At 50.2% G+C, this 13,340-nt stretch overlaps 1 protein-coding gene across 1 annotated transcript in view; it reads left to right on the top strand.

The window, feature by feature from the left end:
* The window catches only part of LOC119090111 (kinesin-like protein KIF12), a 34,745-nt gene extending 21,713 nt beyond the window's left edge, over positions 1-13,032 (top strand). The window contains exons 6-13 of the mRNA XM_037212906.1: positions 2,860-2,954; positions 3,545-3,692; positions 6,164-6,282; positions 6,667-6,771; positions 10,569-10,722; positions 11,296-11,518; positions 11,940-12,087; positions 13,024-13,032. Coding sequence (XP_037068801.1) covers positions 2,860-2,954; positions 3,545-3,692; positions 6,164-6,282; positions 6,667-6,771; positions 10,569-10,722; positions 11,296-11,518; positions 11,940-12,087; positions 13,024-13,032 — 1,001 coding nt within the window. The remainder of the gene's footprint in view (positions 1-2,859; positions 2,955-3,544; positions 3,693-6,163; positions 6,283-6,666; positions 6,772-10,568; positions 10,723-11,295; positions 11,519-11,939; positions 12,088-13,023) is intronic.
* Positions 13,033-13,340: the final 308 nt, after the last annotated feature.

The following is a 13,340-nucleotide window of genomic DNA, read 5'->3' on the forward strand; positions in this document are numbered from 1 at the left end:
TCAGTACTTAGCACGTGGACATAGTTCACCAAAACTTACCGCCCTACGGGCAGCCTGCTCGGCGAGTCCTGCACCCAGCCTCGCTTCGGTACAAAACTGTTACCTGTTGATTTCTGGACGATGCTGTCAGGCTTGGCTGCTTGTCGTCAGACTCATATCTTTCTGCAACACGTGCGGTTTAAAGCGCGCTAAACAGGCCCAGACCATCCAGCGTCTCGCGCCACCTCTCATGTAGCGTCTGGCGCCACCCTTGCGTAGTGTCTCGTACCACCCCTCACGTGGCGTTTTGCACCGCCCCCCCCCCCCACGTAGGGTCTCGCACCACCACCCATGTAGTGTTTCGCGCCACTCCTCCCGTTGCGTCTTGCACCACTCCTCATATAGCGTATTGCACCCCCCCCCCCCTCGCGTAGCGTATCGTGTCACTCCTCCCGTAGCATCTTGCGCCTCCCCATGTAGCGTCTCGCGCCACTCCCACGTAGCGCCTCGTGCCTTCCTTCACGTGGCGTCTCGCTCCGCCCCTCACGTGGGTAGGTCGTCCCGTGGGTAGGGCGGCTCGGCGACGGCAGTGCGGCAGTGACGTGCGGCGCAGTCTAAGCGGTGGGCGCTGGCGGCAGTGCCGTGCGGCGCAGTCTATACGGTGGGCGCCGGGGGAGGGGGCAGTGTCTTGCGGCGCAGTCTATGTGGTGGACGCTGGCGGCAGTGTCGTGTGGCGCAGTCTGTGCTGTGGACGCTGGCGGCAGCGTCGTGAAGCACAGTCTGTGTGATGGACGCCGGTGGCAGTATCGCAATAAGAAAATCTCTAAATTTCCTGTGAGAGATAGCCCAGACAAAGCCGGCAGGCTGAAATGCACCGACGTAGTGTATCAATTCAAATGCAACATCGAAGGCTGCAAACTTCGTTCTACACGCTACACCGGTGTGACCACGACACTCTCACGACGCCTGACAATGCACTTACGTGACAGGGCACGTCTGGATCACATGGACACGGACATGGCAAAGCATGGATACGACAACAACGGACAGACAACACTGACATTTTACAGACATCCAGTGGCAGAACACGCATTCAAATTTTGAGAAGTATATCTATTAACGAGCTCTCTCCAGCCCAAAACAGACAAGCAAGTTCTTGTGCACCGGTTTAATTATTAGGTGATAGGCGGTGAGCATCAATGATGCAATTGTGGCAACGTGTTAGTTTCTTCGTAGTGTTCACATGTTGAGTGTATTTTACATGCACAAAAGTAAAAATAGTATTCTGTCTTACTTCCATTGGTCATGTTTCATTTGTGCACCCCGTACCAAAATATTTTTTCCTAGAAGCGCAGAAGTTTTGTTCTGTGTATATATATATATATATATATATATATATATATATATATATACACATAAGCATATTGTACATATGTAGGTATATATACATACGTATGTATCTAATAGCCAACGAAATATATACATTCGAATAAAAACTCCTTCATTTTAATATCCTTGAAGAGGCAATGCTCCCAATATGCGCAGTATACGAATATTTAATGTATGTGCGCATGTATGTGTAAGAATATATATATATATATATATATATATATATATATATATATATATTATATGGTGTGTATACAAGCAAAATTGCAATAGATATTGAGTCTTTCGTGCACCGCATCTATGCTACACATTCCATCCGAACTAATAAATGTTGTATCGCCCGCTCAGTGCTCTAGTGAGCTAAAGCAAATAAGAACGCAATGATTCATCAGGTTTTTTTGCCTGATGTTTGACAGATGGGTGTTTGAATCAGCTGGTCCTTCAGGTCTGTCCTTGCTCCGTAATATGTTGGGTGATCGTCTGTAACCCTGCTCCGGGTAGACTCCCCGATACCCCTATTCCGGGCGAGAAGTGAAGGCAGATTCGTAACCTTGGAGGTGAAATCGGGGACATCGATCAATTGGGGACACAATCGAGTAGACATTTTCATCGGGCACCGTTGTCATGTTTATTAACCGTTTTCAACGCAACCAACGCACATCAGTAGACCAGGGTTTCAACATTGATGTATTGGAAATTTTGTAAAGTGAGAATTCATAAGCATATCCAGGAGATGCGAAACCAGGTACTGAAAAATTGTTTCAAAATCAGGGATAACCCAACATTTTGTCATTAGCGAAAGCAGAGTTTCTATGCACTGCCTAACTTCATTGCGTTCCTGTTGAATGCGTAGTCGACGCAGGTAGTTCTGGGAACCCTGCGAACTCCCCACCAGGGGCATGTTGGGAGCTGATCGCGAACAGGTTAGAAAGCACAATCGAAACGCCTCGTTGTCGGAGCTGATCTTAAGTATTCGCTAACCAGGAAATTAGTAAACGGTCAGAACATCCAGACGAGAATCGCACTGAAATTGTTGTCTTAGTAGTTCATATTATATGTGCTGCTGTTTGTGCTTGAACGCACTTTGTGACACGTACATAACGTGGTGTGGACAGGTGCCATGCGCCTGTCTAGTTTTTTTTAGAGGAAGGAAGTACGGATACGCGACTGGAGCGTGCCTCGGTGCCGCGACCGTCAGCTGACGGCCCACTGTTGATGACCACGGTCTCCGTGTACTGCGACCCCATCTCCTTTTTGCATTCCCTGTACTCGCTTCTGCCGCGTGCGTGTGCGTGTGTGTATTTACCAAAATATGAATACCAGTGCTCAGAACTGAAATCAGTATGACGGGCCCACGGCTTCTACAAATGCACACCAGCATAATCACGCTGCCCACTGTCAAGATAGGGTTGTCCAATGTCCATAGCTCGCACTGATTGGCACGAGCCAGGCTGTGCTGTAGCTGACTGCACTTGTCACACTTGGTTACAGGGCTTCGCAACCGAGCAGTTGCCAGCCACAACATGAACGAGTTCTCCAGTCGCAGTCACACGATCCTCACAGTATACATCACTTCAGAGCAGAAGGTAATCGGTCTCGGCACTTTGATCAAGATATCTATTCTACTGGTTAATGGTCGAGGCCGTGTGCTGCCGATACAGTAGAATATTGCCGTCGATACAGTAGAATATTGCTCGTCGTTATCCGCTTCAGCAAACCACGCTCTTGTGGCAAAGCGCTCTTTACGAGCTGAATTTATGTCGTCATTAATCCCATAACTTTTCTGGTGTAGCATTTCTAAGATCCCAACCTCAAATTCTACATAATAATGTTCTAAACTCGTCTTTGTGGGTTCCAATGTCCAATTCATGGAAGTAAATTTGGTCAAAGGTTTTTTGCACTCTTGAATTGACTTGGATTGCGCCGGAATAGCTCAGGCTGTGTTACGTTTGTTTCATTGATTAATACTCAGGAAGCTATATTTAACCTCCGACAAAGATATGCGAATCTTCCAAAGCAACAGTGCCGGTGTAAAGGTGCGCCGTGTTCGCCATTGCTGACCTCGCATCGAGGCATGCCACGTCCATTGATTGCATATGAAGATCCGTCATGCGCACGTCTGCACATGTTATTCACTGTTCTACTTCATCGCCGGGTTTCCTCTGCGCGAGCACAGGCGGCAGATGACTCGGACGTCTACATATCCAAACTGGGCAAGCTGAACTTCGTGGACCTGGCCGGCAGCGAGATGACGAAGAAGACCAACAGCGAGGGCAAGACACTTGAGGAAGCCAACAACATCAACAAAAGCCTCATGGTCCTCGGTTAGTTGTACCATTTAGACATATTGCCTTTTGTCCCTGGTGTTCGGTATCGGCGTTAACGAAATGACTCAGAACATCTTGCGCCATTCCCGAAATCAGATTGCTGGCTTTGGGGCACATCGCATCCCACTCAGTCTAATGGTTGGTCGTGCACGGGGTGCACTTTAGTTTGTGTCTCTTCCAGTCACCTGCGCTCGTGTGCCCGCCTTTTGTGTACGTCTGACGTCTCTGTCATGTGCGCAGTGGACGTCAAAACCAAATAGGATCAATGGCAAATGTGTTTTTAGTATGCCGACTACACCATAATCTTACAGTGCGAATAAACACATTGGCTGGGAGACGGTATTTAGCCATTTACAATCTGGCTCTGTACAACCAAAAAATAAGCCATGTATGACTTCGATGTGGCTAGGGATATCTCTAGTGGTTCGCATTATCAACAAAGCAGGATCGCCTCCCACCTTTTAAGTCATGCATCTTTCAGACACTTGAAACTTCACATGAACTAAGCTTGTTCTGGGTCGGTACCTATTGGCCGTGCGTCACGAAACATCGGTTTTCCGCTCCTCTGGGCCATTGCTGACGCTATATAGTTGGTCAGTCTGATTTAAAGTTGATGGAGCATGGTGGAGCTTTTGCGTTTTAGTTACATATTGCAAGGCTGCAGCATCTCCTAACAAACAAATCCTCAGGGAAAATGTTTTGGAAGGGGCAGGGCGGGACAGGAGGCCAAGACAAATCTTCCTGTCTGCCCGTCATTCGTTCTAAATGTTGCAACATGTCCGCTAACTTTCGGCCGTAACGTGGGTTTATTTGGGAATCCAGTACACGACCGCGCTACCACGTAATGATAACACTGCATCCCATGGTGTTGCGGTACTGTGAGTGCAAGAAACGATGCAGATGTCTTAGTTTCTCCGTCGTTGTACCTTAGTTGACAAGCATGGCCTGGCAATAACCTGCCCTAGCATCGATCCGGTCAACGATCTCAAAAGGCTGTAGCTTATTTCGGATACGAGAGCCATGGCTGTCAGCTATCTACCACTGCCCCAAATTTTGCGTCGGCACGCCGCTCCGTTTAATTTTTATAAGGATAAACCTTACTGGGGATGCACCCCACTCCGCCCGATCGCACGCTAACTTTGTCATTTCGTTTATCGCATGGGAGCTGGGCGTGGCAGCCGTGTAGTGCAACTCAATTATAGCGTTTACCAGTTCTGGAAAATTGTTGGGACGTTGTGAACCAAGCCTTCGTCCAAAGGCTATCAACTCATTATCTTAATGATGGCGCACTCGCCGTGAAATATAAGAGCCGGCGTCCCCCATTCGGCCCGAACCCGTTCCTCGCCCTGGCCGACACGAACGACGCGGGTCACGTGACGCTCGGCAGCGACAGGCCGTTCACCCGGGCCGTGACGCTCCCCCACCATGCAGCGGCCGGCGGTGTCGGCGTATCGACCTGCCCGGACACCTGGCGTCCACCGGCCCGGTGACGGTCACCGGCTGTCGATACCGACACCGGCGCGCCGAGCAGCCCGCCGGCGCCGCACGGACCCCGTCACTGCCAACACAGCTGGTGCTGGGCAGACCAGTCGCCAGTCCTCCCACCAGCCCACATGGCTCTGGGCAGACCTATCACCAGTCCTCCCGCCAGTCCACATGGCTCTGGGCGGACCTATCGCCAGTCCTCCCGCCAGTCCACATGGTCCTGGGCAGACCAATCGCCAGTCCTACCGCCAGCCCACATGGCTCCGGGCGGACCAATCGCCAGTCCTCCCGCCAGCCCACATGGCTCTGGGCAGACCAATCGCCAGTCCTCCCGCCAGCCCACATGGCTCTGGGCAGACCAATCGCCAGTCCTCCCGCCAGCCCACATGGCTCTGGGCGGACATATCGCTATTGATAGCAATGGAACGGTTCCTTCCCCGCCTACGCGGGGCAGGAGCAACCGCTACTATCCGGACATACACACCGCCCGCCTCTCTTCCCCTGCCTCTTATAACGCAGCTCATGCCCACGGACCTTCACAGGCAGCTGCTAATTACAGCATGTCCTTAATATGTGAGGGTGCAGCCACTCGCGCTATGAACGGATTGCGGCTTACAGCCCACTACTCAGCAGCAAATTAATTGGATCGTGCATAGTTTTGTCAAAGTTTGGAGTTTACAAACTTTGCGCCTTTTCATCAATACCAGGCTTTAACAGGCCGTCAAATGTATCCCCATTATTGATGCGTTGCAGTTTTTGGTGCAAGTTATGGTAATTTGCATTGTCGACATATATTCACCTTCGCTCGTGGGTTTCATAGGGAACAATTAAAACTTTGGGACCCGCAAGCAAACTGAACAGCCTGTTTCCCCCTATCCTCTCCGACCAACCTAGCAACCGCATTTTAGTGTGTATAGACGTGGAGGATACCGTAAATGCACATTTGGGTCGTGGCGTCACGCAAATCCCTTCGTTCGTTTCAGGAACGTGCATATCCAACCTAAGTGACCCCAAGAAAAAGACCGGCCACATTCCGTACCGGGACAGCAAGCTGACCAAACTGTTGGCAGACAGTCTGGCTGGCAGCGGAGTTACACTGATGGTAAACATTGGCCGCCATAATCCTCGCTCAATAGATGATCGATTTCGGTCGCAGTGACCCTAACCCTCTCTCTGTTCTCTCTGTCCTCTGTCTCTCTCTGTCCCCCCCCCTCCTCTCTCTCTCTCTCTCTCTCTCTCCTCTCTCTCTCTCTCTCTCTCTCGTCTCTCTCTCTCTCTCTCTCTCTCTCTCTCTCTCTCCTCTCCTCTCTCTCTCTCTCTCTCTCTCGCTCTCTCTCTATCTCTCTCTCTCTCTCTCTCCTCTCTCTTCTCTCTCTCTCTCTCTCTTTTCTTTCTCCGAAAACCTGCGAATGTTTTGCATCGTCAGAGGGTTACAACAAAGCCTTCTCCAAGCACAGCTGTCTGGCATCGCAACGTCTTTCCTCAGATCGCGTGTGCTTCGCCGGCGCGGAGTAAAGTCAGTGAGTCCCTGAACACGCTGAGGTACGCATCCAGGGCTAAGCGGATCAAAACCAAGCCTATCATCGTCATGGTAAGTGAAAATATGACTGGCCATGACGGGCTCCCGTATGGTCATTGGCGCTGCTCAGTTGTATGCGTATGATCTCCGACATCGAGCAAGGAGTTTCGGGTCCGAACACAAGACTTTGTACGCATGCCTTCGTATTGTGTACATTTGTATAGCGTTTCCTTGTGCGCAAATTTTCGTGAGCACAAATCTTCGTAAACCCCAAACATGTGTGTGGACAGATATTCATAACCGCAAAGTTTGCAGCCACAAAACTTATACATAGTTCTTCATACCGCATTTCGTCGTACTTGAATTGCTTTGCATCGCATCTATACGCATTCATATTTATTCGTTTGTGATAACTTGCTTCGCATTTCTTTGTATGCACAATTTTTCCCATTTTTCTCTTGCTCACGCTTTTCTTCGCTCATGCACTCCTTTGCACTGCCATTGTTCTCATACACAGTTATTTGCGCCGTATTTCTCCCGATACGCATCTCCTTGTGTCCAGTCTTTGGTACGCGCTGTTCTTTCCATCGCAAATATTTCAGTTTGCAAGTTTTTAGCCGGAACTAACCACTCCCCAGTGGAATGGGCTTGATCACACAGTGAGTAAGTTAATGTATAAGTCGTGCGTAGTCCTAAAATTCACAGATGTAAGACTGGGTAAGATAACATACGCAATCTCATTATATCGAAAGAAATGTGTCCAGATAATCATAAATGCAGCAACCAGACGTTTGGGTCTTGCAGGTTTCAGAGGGCCAACTACAACGATTATCACGCATTGGCTCACGGGTGGCGTTTTACCAACGCATTCGCATACCTGCAGGAGCGACGGACTGACTGTAGCATGCATCAGCTACGCATGGTTTAGCTTAGAAATAGCATCATAATAAACATGTTAGGGTTACAAGATCATTTCTTCCAGCTATGGTTGTAATATTATGACTACGGAATTGGAAAAGAAAGGGACGGCGGTAACGAACAACGCAACAACAGGGAAAATAAGCAAATGTAGGTCATCAGTCACTTTATGAACGATGTTCGAATTACAGAATCTCCACTGTATTTAGCACCGTCAGTAACACGCTAGGCTAGATGCCGGCTAGATGCCCTTCTCTCGGGTGGGGGTCAATTTGACCCCCTTGAGCTCTCGAGAATTAAGAAAGCTAGAGACACCAAATGTACAGGGTGTGTTGACCTGTATGTGAATTAACTTAGGTCAAAGTTTCAGGTTCCTAGGTCATGACCTTCGGGTAAAAAGCTTTAACAAGGTCAAGTTCCAGGTTGGTCTCCAAAGTGCCTCAGAACGGAGATAACCGTTTCTAAGCAAAGGTCACATGCTCATTCAAGGTCAGTGACCTTGTTTGACCTTTTGAAGGTCAAGGTGACCAAAATCGTACAAGATTGCTTTGAGTTTTGCATTTGACTAAGCGACAAAGATTACATCAGGCAATATGCTCCTAAAACAAAATGTTAACCTGGATCTTTTTAGGTCAATGACCTATTCTGACCTCTGAAAAGTCCATGGAAGACGTATTATGTGGTTCCTGCTATAAATAAACTCGAAATGAACACTGGAAACTATCCCACACAGCAGGCCCTAGAGTAACAAAACAGGTTGGTTTTAACCTTGGTGCGACCTTCATACCTGACCTTAGGTCAATGTAATTTGCTTATTCAGTTGTTTTGTTACCTAAGAAAGCATCTCAGATATGTATGACTTCGTCTAACACTCCGTTGTTGGATCAAATTGAAGGATTCCTTAGCAATTGCTTTCGCCGAAACCATGACCTGACCTTGACCTGCTATAGGTCAGCGACCTTACAAGGTGCATCCATTTTTTATGTCAAACGAGCCGCTATTCAGTCGTCTACAGCTACGCAAAATGTGGCGCGGCTATGCCGCGTCGTTCGGAAACCATTCTGGAAAAAAACCTTCGGGGGGGTCAATTTGACCCCCCCCCCACCCGAGCGCGTGTTAAGCTTGTCCTGCACGCGAAGAAGAGCAGTGTGAAGTGCGGGATATTAATAAAGAACACGATTCACTGCATACGGTGCCGTAGCACGCACACACTCCCCCACCACACATCCTGCTGCGTGACGCCCTATTATCCACGCCGTGCAGTACCCGGCGAACGCGGCGCCCCAGCTGGTGGTTAGGGGCGGCCTCCCAAACACTTCCCTTTGACTTAGTTACGGGAGTTTTCGATTGGGCTCAGCTTAGGCGCAGTTGGAAGCTTTTTGTATGTTTTTCGTAGAGGACTAAATCTTCCAGAACCCTTATCCATTTGACTAAATTACGGAAGTCCTCGATTGTGCTCAGCTAAGGCGCATATGGAAGCTTTTTGCACGTTTCTCGTAGGAGACTGAATCTTCCATTCTGCATCCCACTGGCATAATACAGGGCGGGCAGATTCGGTCAGAGCACATGTCCACCACTGGCGGATATATTTTCGCAGGTAAGGCAGTAGTAACCCCTCCCGTTGATGTTTTTCGCTGTACATGGGCTTGATCGCGGTCACCGCACCCGGTCACCTTACCGACTGGGACACCCCTGTCGGGAAGGTGGGCGCCCGCCCGAGAAACTTTCTTGGTACATTTCCTAGTACTTTCCCAGGTAGATTCCCAGTGGGTCGAAATCTTGTATCAGGGGCGTCTCCACCTGGCCTAGAACACTAACCTTGGTTGAGGAGCGTGCCATTTCTGGTGTTGTGGAAGGAGAGTTTTCGTGATTTCGTGGTGCATCATTGATTTTGTTCTCAGTGCATCGTATTTCATGCAAAGGCCTGCGTATATGAAAACATGTGATGAAAAATCGTGTACAAAAAAAACAATGCGAAGAAATGCGACGTAGAGAGTTGCGTGTGTGCAGTTCTACGGATACGAGGTGTTACTTCCGCGATGTTTTGCGGATACCCCTACCGATATGAGATATCAGATATCTGCAGATAGCGTTACTGGGTCTGCTGGATAAACGTAACTGGATAAACATGAGCTGCGTTAACACAGCTGCATGTGGAGCAACAGTTTTTCAACCGAATTTTGGGATTTGGCAAACATTGAACAACCCATACGTGGAATATTTACTGAAGGAGACTGAGGTATTTACAAAAGACGCACAACAAACTTTTACAAAAGACACACAATGACGGACCATGCCCATAGGTAAGCGGCATCCCCATGTCCGAGAGAATGCGATCCAGTTCCTTAGGTCCATCGACACTGGTTCGAGCTCCAGGAGGAAATGCTCTGTTATGGCGGTACATCGCTGATGCAGCAGACTCCGATTGGGGGCCCCACAGTGCCTGACAGGACCCATGTGAATAATGGATATAAATGTTGAAGTGCAAAAATTGAAAGGTTTGCGTTATGAGACGCTTAGGGTGATTTTGGGAGACGTTTTGGAATAATGTGCCCATGTCCAGCATAATGTTTCCTAATTGACTCAATCCTTTATCTGGTTAACTTAAGTCGCACACAAAGGAAAAATGACAGATTTCCTGTGTTGCTATATGTCAGTGGCCTGTCTTCTTGCCTGGATGTCCTCCCAGTCCGGAACGCAACTGACAAGCCGTGTAGCTGCAATCCGACCGACTTTCATTCACGTGTATATGTGCTTGTTAACTTAGGCCGCTGAGGGCGCAACTCTGTACCATGCTTGTTCCCTGGCTACTGCATCTGTGCCATTTCGAGTGTGTGGTAACCGTATGCGTATGGGCACTGGTGCTCGCTGATCGCATGGCTCTCGGCTGTTTACGGTCAGCGGCCGCGCGGGCGTTGGCTCTGCTGACGCTGCTCGTTGGCCGGCCGCAGGACCCGCGCGAGGCACTCATCCTCAGTCTGAAGCGCGAGGTGCACATCCTGCAGCAGGAGAATGACCATCTGAAGCTACTGGTCAAAATCGGCGCCCACGGCGAGACGGTTCCGCTCTCCAACGGCGGCACGCCCGGCACCGGAGACCCCGCCCGTCAGTGATCCCCAGCCCGTTGGTGGCTCCTCTTACGCGCACGGGGCGACGCCCGAGCCGGACTGTGCGTTGCCACTGGAGCTAAACACCGAGTCGACCCAGCTCCTTAGTCGGGGATATGTTGCAATCGCCTTTTGGCGTGACTGCTAATTTATTGGACGGACGCAAGCAACGTTCTAACTGCAGACGTGGTGTTCCATCCCAGTCACCACTGAGAACATCGTGCAGCTTTTGCGTTTCTGCGGGAAGCGGCTGACAGTTCCGTGGTTCTCTTCCGTGTCTGCTGAGCTGTTGGGTTGACATTCTTTTCCTTGGAAACCGGCCCGCGTGGGTCCAAGCAGACGGGCTATATTCAGCAGCCCGGGGTTTGTTTGACCTGTCCCGACCTTCAGCCCGACTGCAATTTCACCCACCTCCGTTTGGCAGTGTCTGTCTGCCAGCGCTCACGCGTACTGACAGCTGACCCGACTCCGCGGTCGGCGCAGCGGTGCTACTTGTGCGGCCTGACAACGAACCCCGTGTCTGGCAGAAATAGCCCTGTTTCCCTGTCATGCTGACCATCCCCCCCGACAGGCCGGCGTCGTTCGGAGCAGAAGCTGGCGATCGACAAGGAACGGCTGCAGGAGCTGAAGACGGAGGAGCTGATCGAGCTGCTCCAGGAGTACATGGCCAACAACACAGCGCTGCGCGATGAGAACCTGGACATGCACACGCTGCGCGACGCCCTGATGCGCGACCAGGACGTGGTCATTAAGGAGAACGAGCGCCTCCTCCGCAAGCTGGAGGAGATCAACAGGTGTGTCTGCCGCGGTGGCCTGGCGACGCCGACCGCGTCTTCAGCAGCATTCGCAGCGAGCACAACCAGCCAGCATGGCGGCGCTGTACGGCGTCAGGGATGACCCACCGCACATTGCCAGATTATACATGGTCGATATCTGTTGGTAGTTAGTGACCGGCAGTCGAACAGTGCCGGGTATGGAATGTTTTCTCAAGGTCTTTAAAACTGCACTTCACGAAGATTTCGTCATCACAGGACCTCCTGATTAGGACACTGGACATGCTTAGGACTCAGAACTATCAGTGGTATCGCGCCGGAGATATATGTGATTGGTTGTGACAAAAGAGAAAATTCATCGTCGTAACAAAACCGAAAATTCAAAACAGGGCCGTTTTGGCAGCCCGTAATAGCCCGCGCCAACAACTGACCGCTGTTTCAGTACGTGCAGCCGCTCACCAATCGTGCCGGCGCGTCCGTCCTTCTCGGCCGACCTGGTGCTGCAGAGCGTGAGTCAGCCCTCCTCCCTGCCCAACACGCCTGAGCGCGCCGCTGCCGGCCAAGTCAATGTCTGGACCAATCCGCGATACGTGAGTGCAGCTAGGTCAGGTCATACTCCGGATGACCCCGCCCTACGTGAATGGAGCTGAGCAGTGCGTCACCAGGTTTCATAGCTTGGGTACCAAACAGTCCTGTTCGTGAACCAACCAGCCCGCCTGGGTACGAGACTGGTTCTTCTGGTACCGATACAAACCGAAAACAAACCGATGATTTTGATGGCCAAGGCGGTGAAACCATGGTAACACCGCTGGCAACAGGCGTTACACAAGGCCCCTGTCCACGCCCCTGGTGCAGATGTTTGCTCAACATCTGGACCGACCCTGGGTGCGTCGCGGGAGTGTGCATTATAACTTGTAAGTCTTGAATGATTCGATCCTGACCTTCCGTACCGCTGCGGATTGGCGTCTCATAGGGTTGGACGCATAATCATATCGGAAGACATCTGTACGTGCCGTGCAAGCGTTTGGCTCAGGTTTTAGTTAGCGTTATCCTCGTGCGTTTATGATGGCGCATTACAAATTTTGATAAAGGTGAACCCATGGTGCTAGACATCATTATGGGGGTTTACCAGCTTGGACGGAGGGCTATTTAACGCTCCACTCCATCGGCCTATGATGTTGTCTTTTGAGACCAACAAAGGCGTGAAAATTAAACTAGACGGGATATGCCATCAACAAAGCACATGTTGTCAGCAATGTCATGGACACTACGCCATTTAAAAACCACACTAACATGAATGTAACCACGTGTCTGACGTAGGAGGGTGGCAAATGTCACTGCGAAAATTGGATAGGATATTTTTCCTCCCCCCCCCCCCCCCCCACCGGTGGTTAGAGCCATGACACCAAGAGGTGGTGGTGATGAAAATTGCCTCACAATGCCTGATGGGTACCACGGTGTGAACGCAAAAGCTGAAGCGCCTTTAAGCTGGTTGGCGCTGTTTGCATTCGATTTATAATCGGCAGGAGGCCTGAAGCTTAAACGGTGGTGTGCATTGCTTATAGGATGACAAGAATAAGGAGGCGATGACCAAGCCATCGAACATCAAGAAAGTCCCCAGGTCTGTCGACAAGGAACTTGAGAAGAGGCAAATCACCAAAGGAACTGAGTGAGTCCAAGAAGTCAGGTAACCGTTCAGAGTTGGTCTGCCAGTGGCTTACAGAATGAAACTTTCACGGTGTGCTCTCGCCCGACTTTATTTAGTATTCCAGACATAAAAATACAATTTTAAGCTACCCAGAGATAATCGGAGAGTTACAAATTCATAAACCATTCCAACGGA

The sequence above is a fragment of the Pollicipes pollicipes genome, unplaced genomic scaffold, assembly GCF_011947565.3.
Source record: "Pollicipes pollicipes isolate AB1234 unplaced genomic scaffold, Ppol_2.1 Scaffold_3087;HRSCAF=3621_pilon_pilon_pilon, whole genome shotgun sequence".
NCBI classification, from domain to species: Eukaryota; Metazoa; Arthropoda; class Thecostraca; order Pollicipedomorpha; family Pollicipedidae; genus Pollicipes; species Pollicipes pollicipes.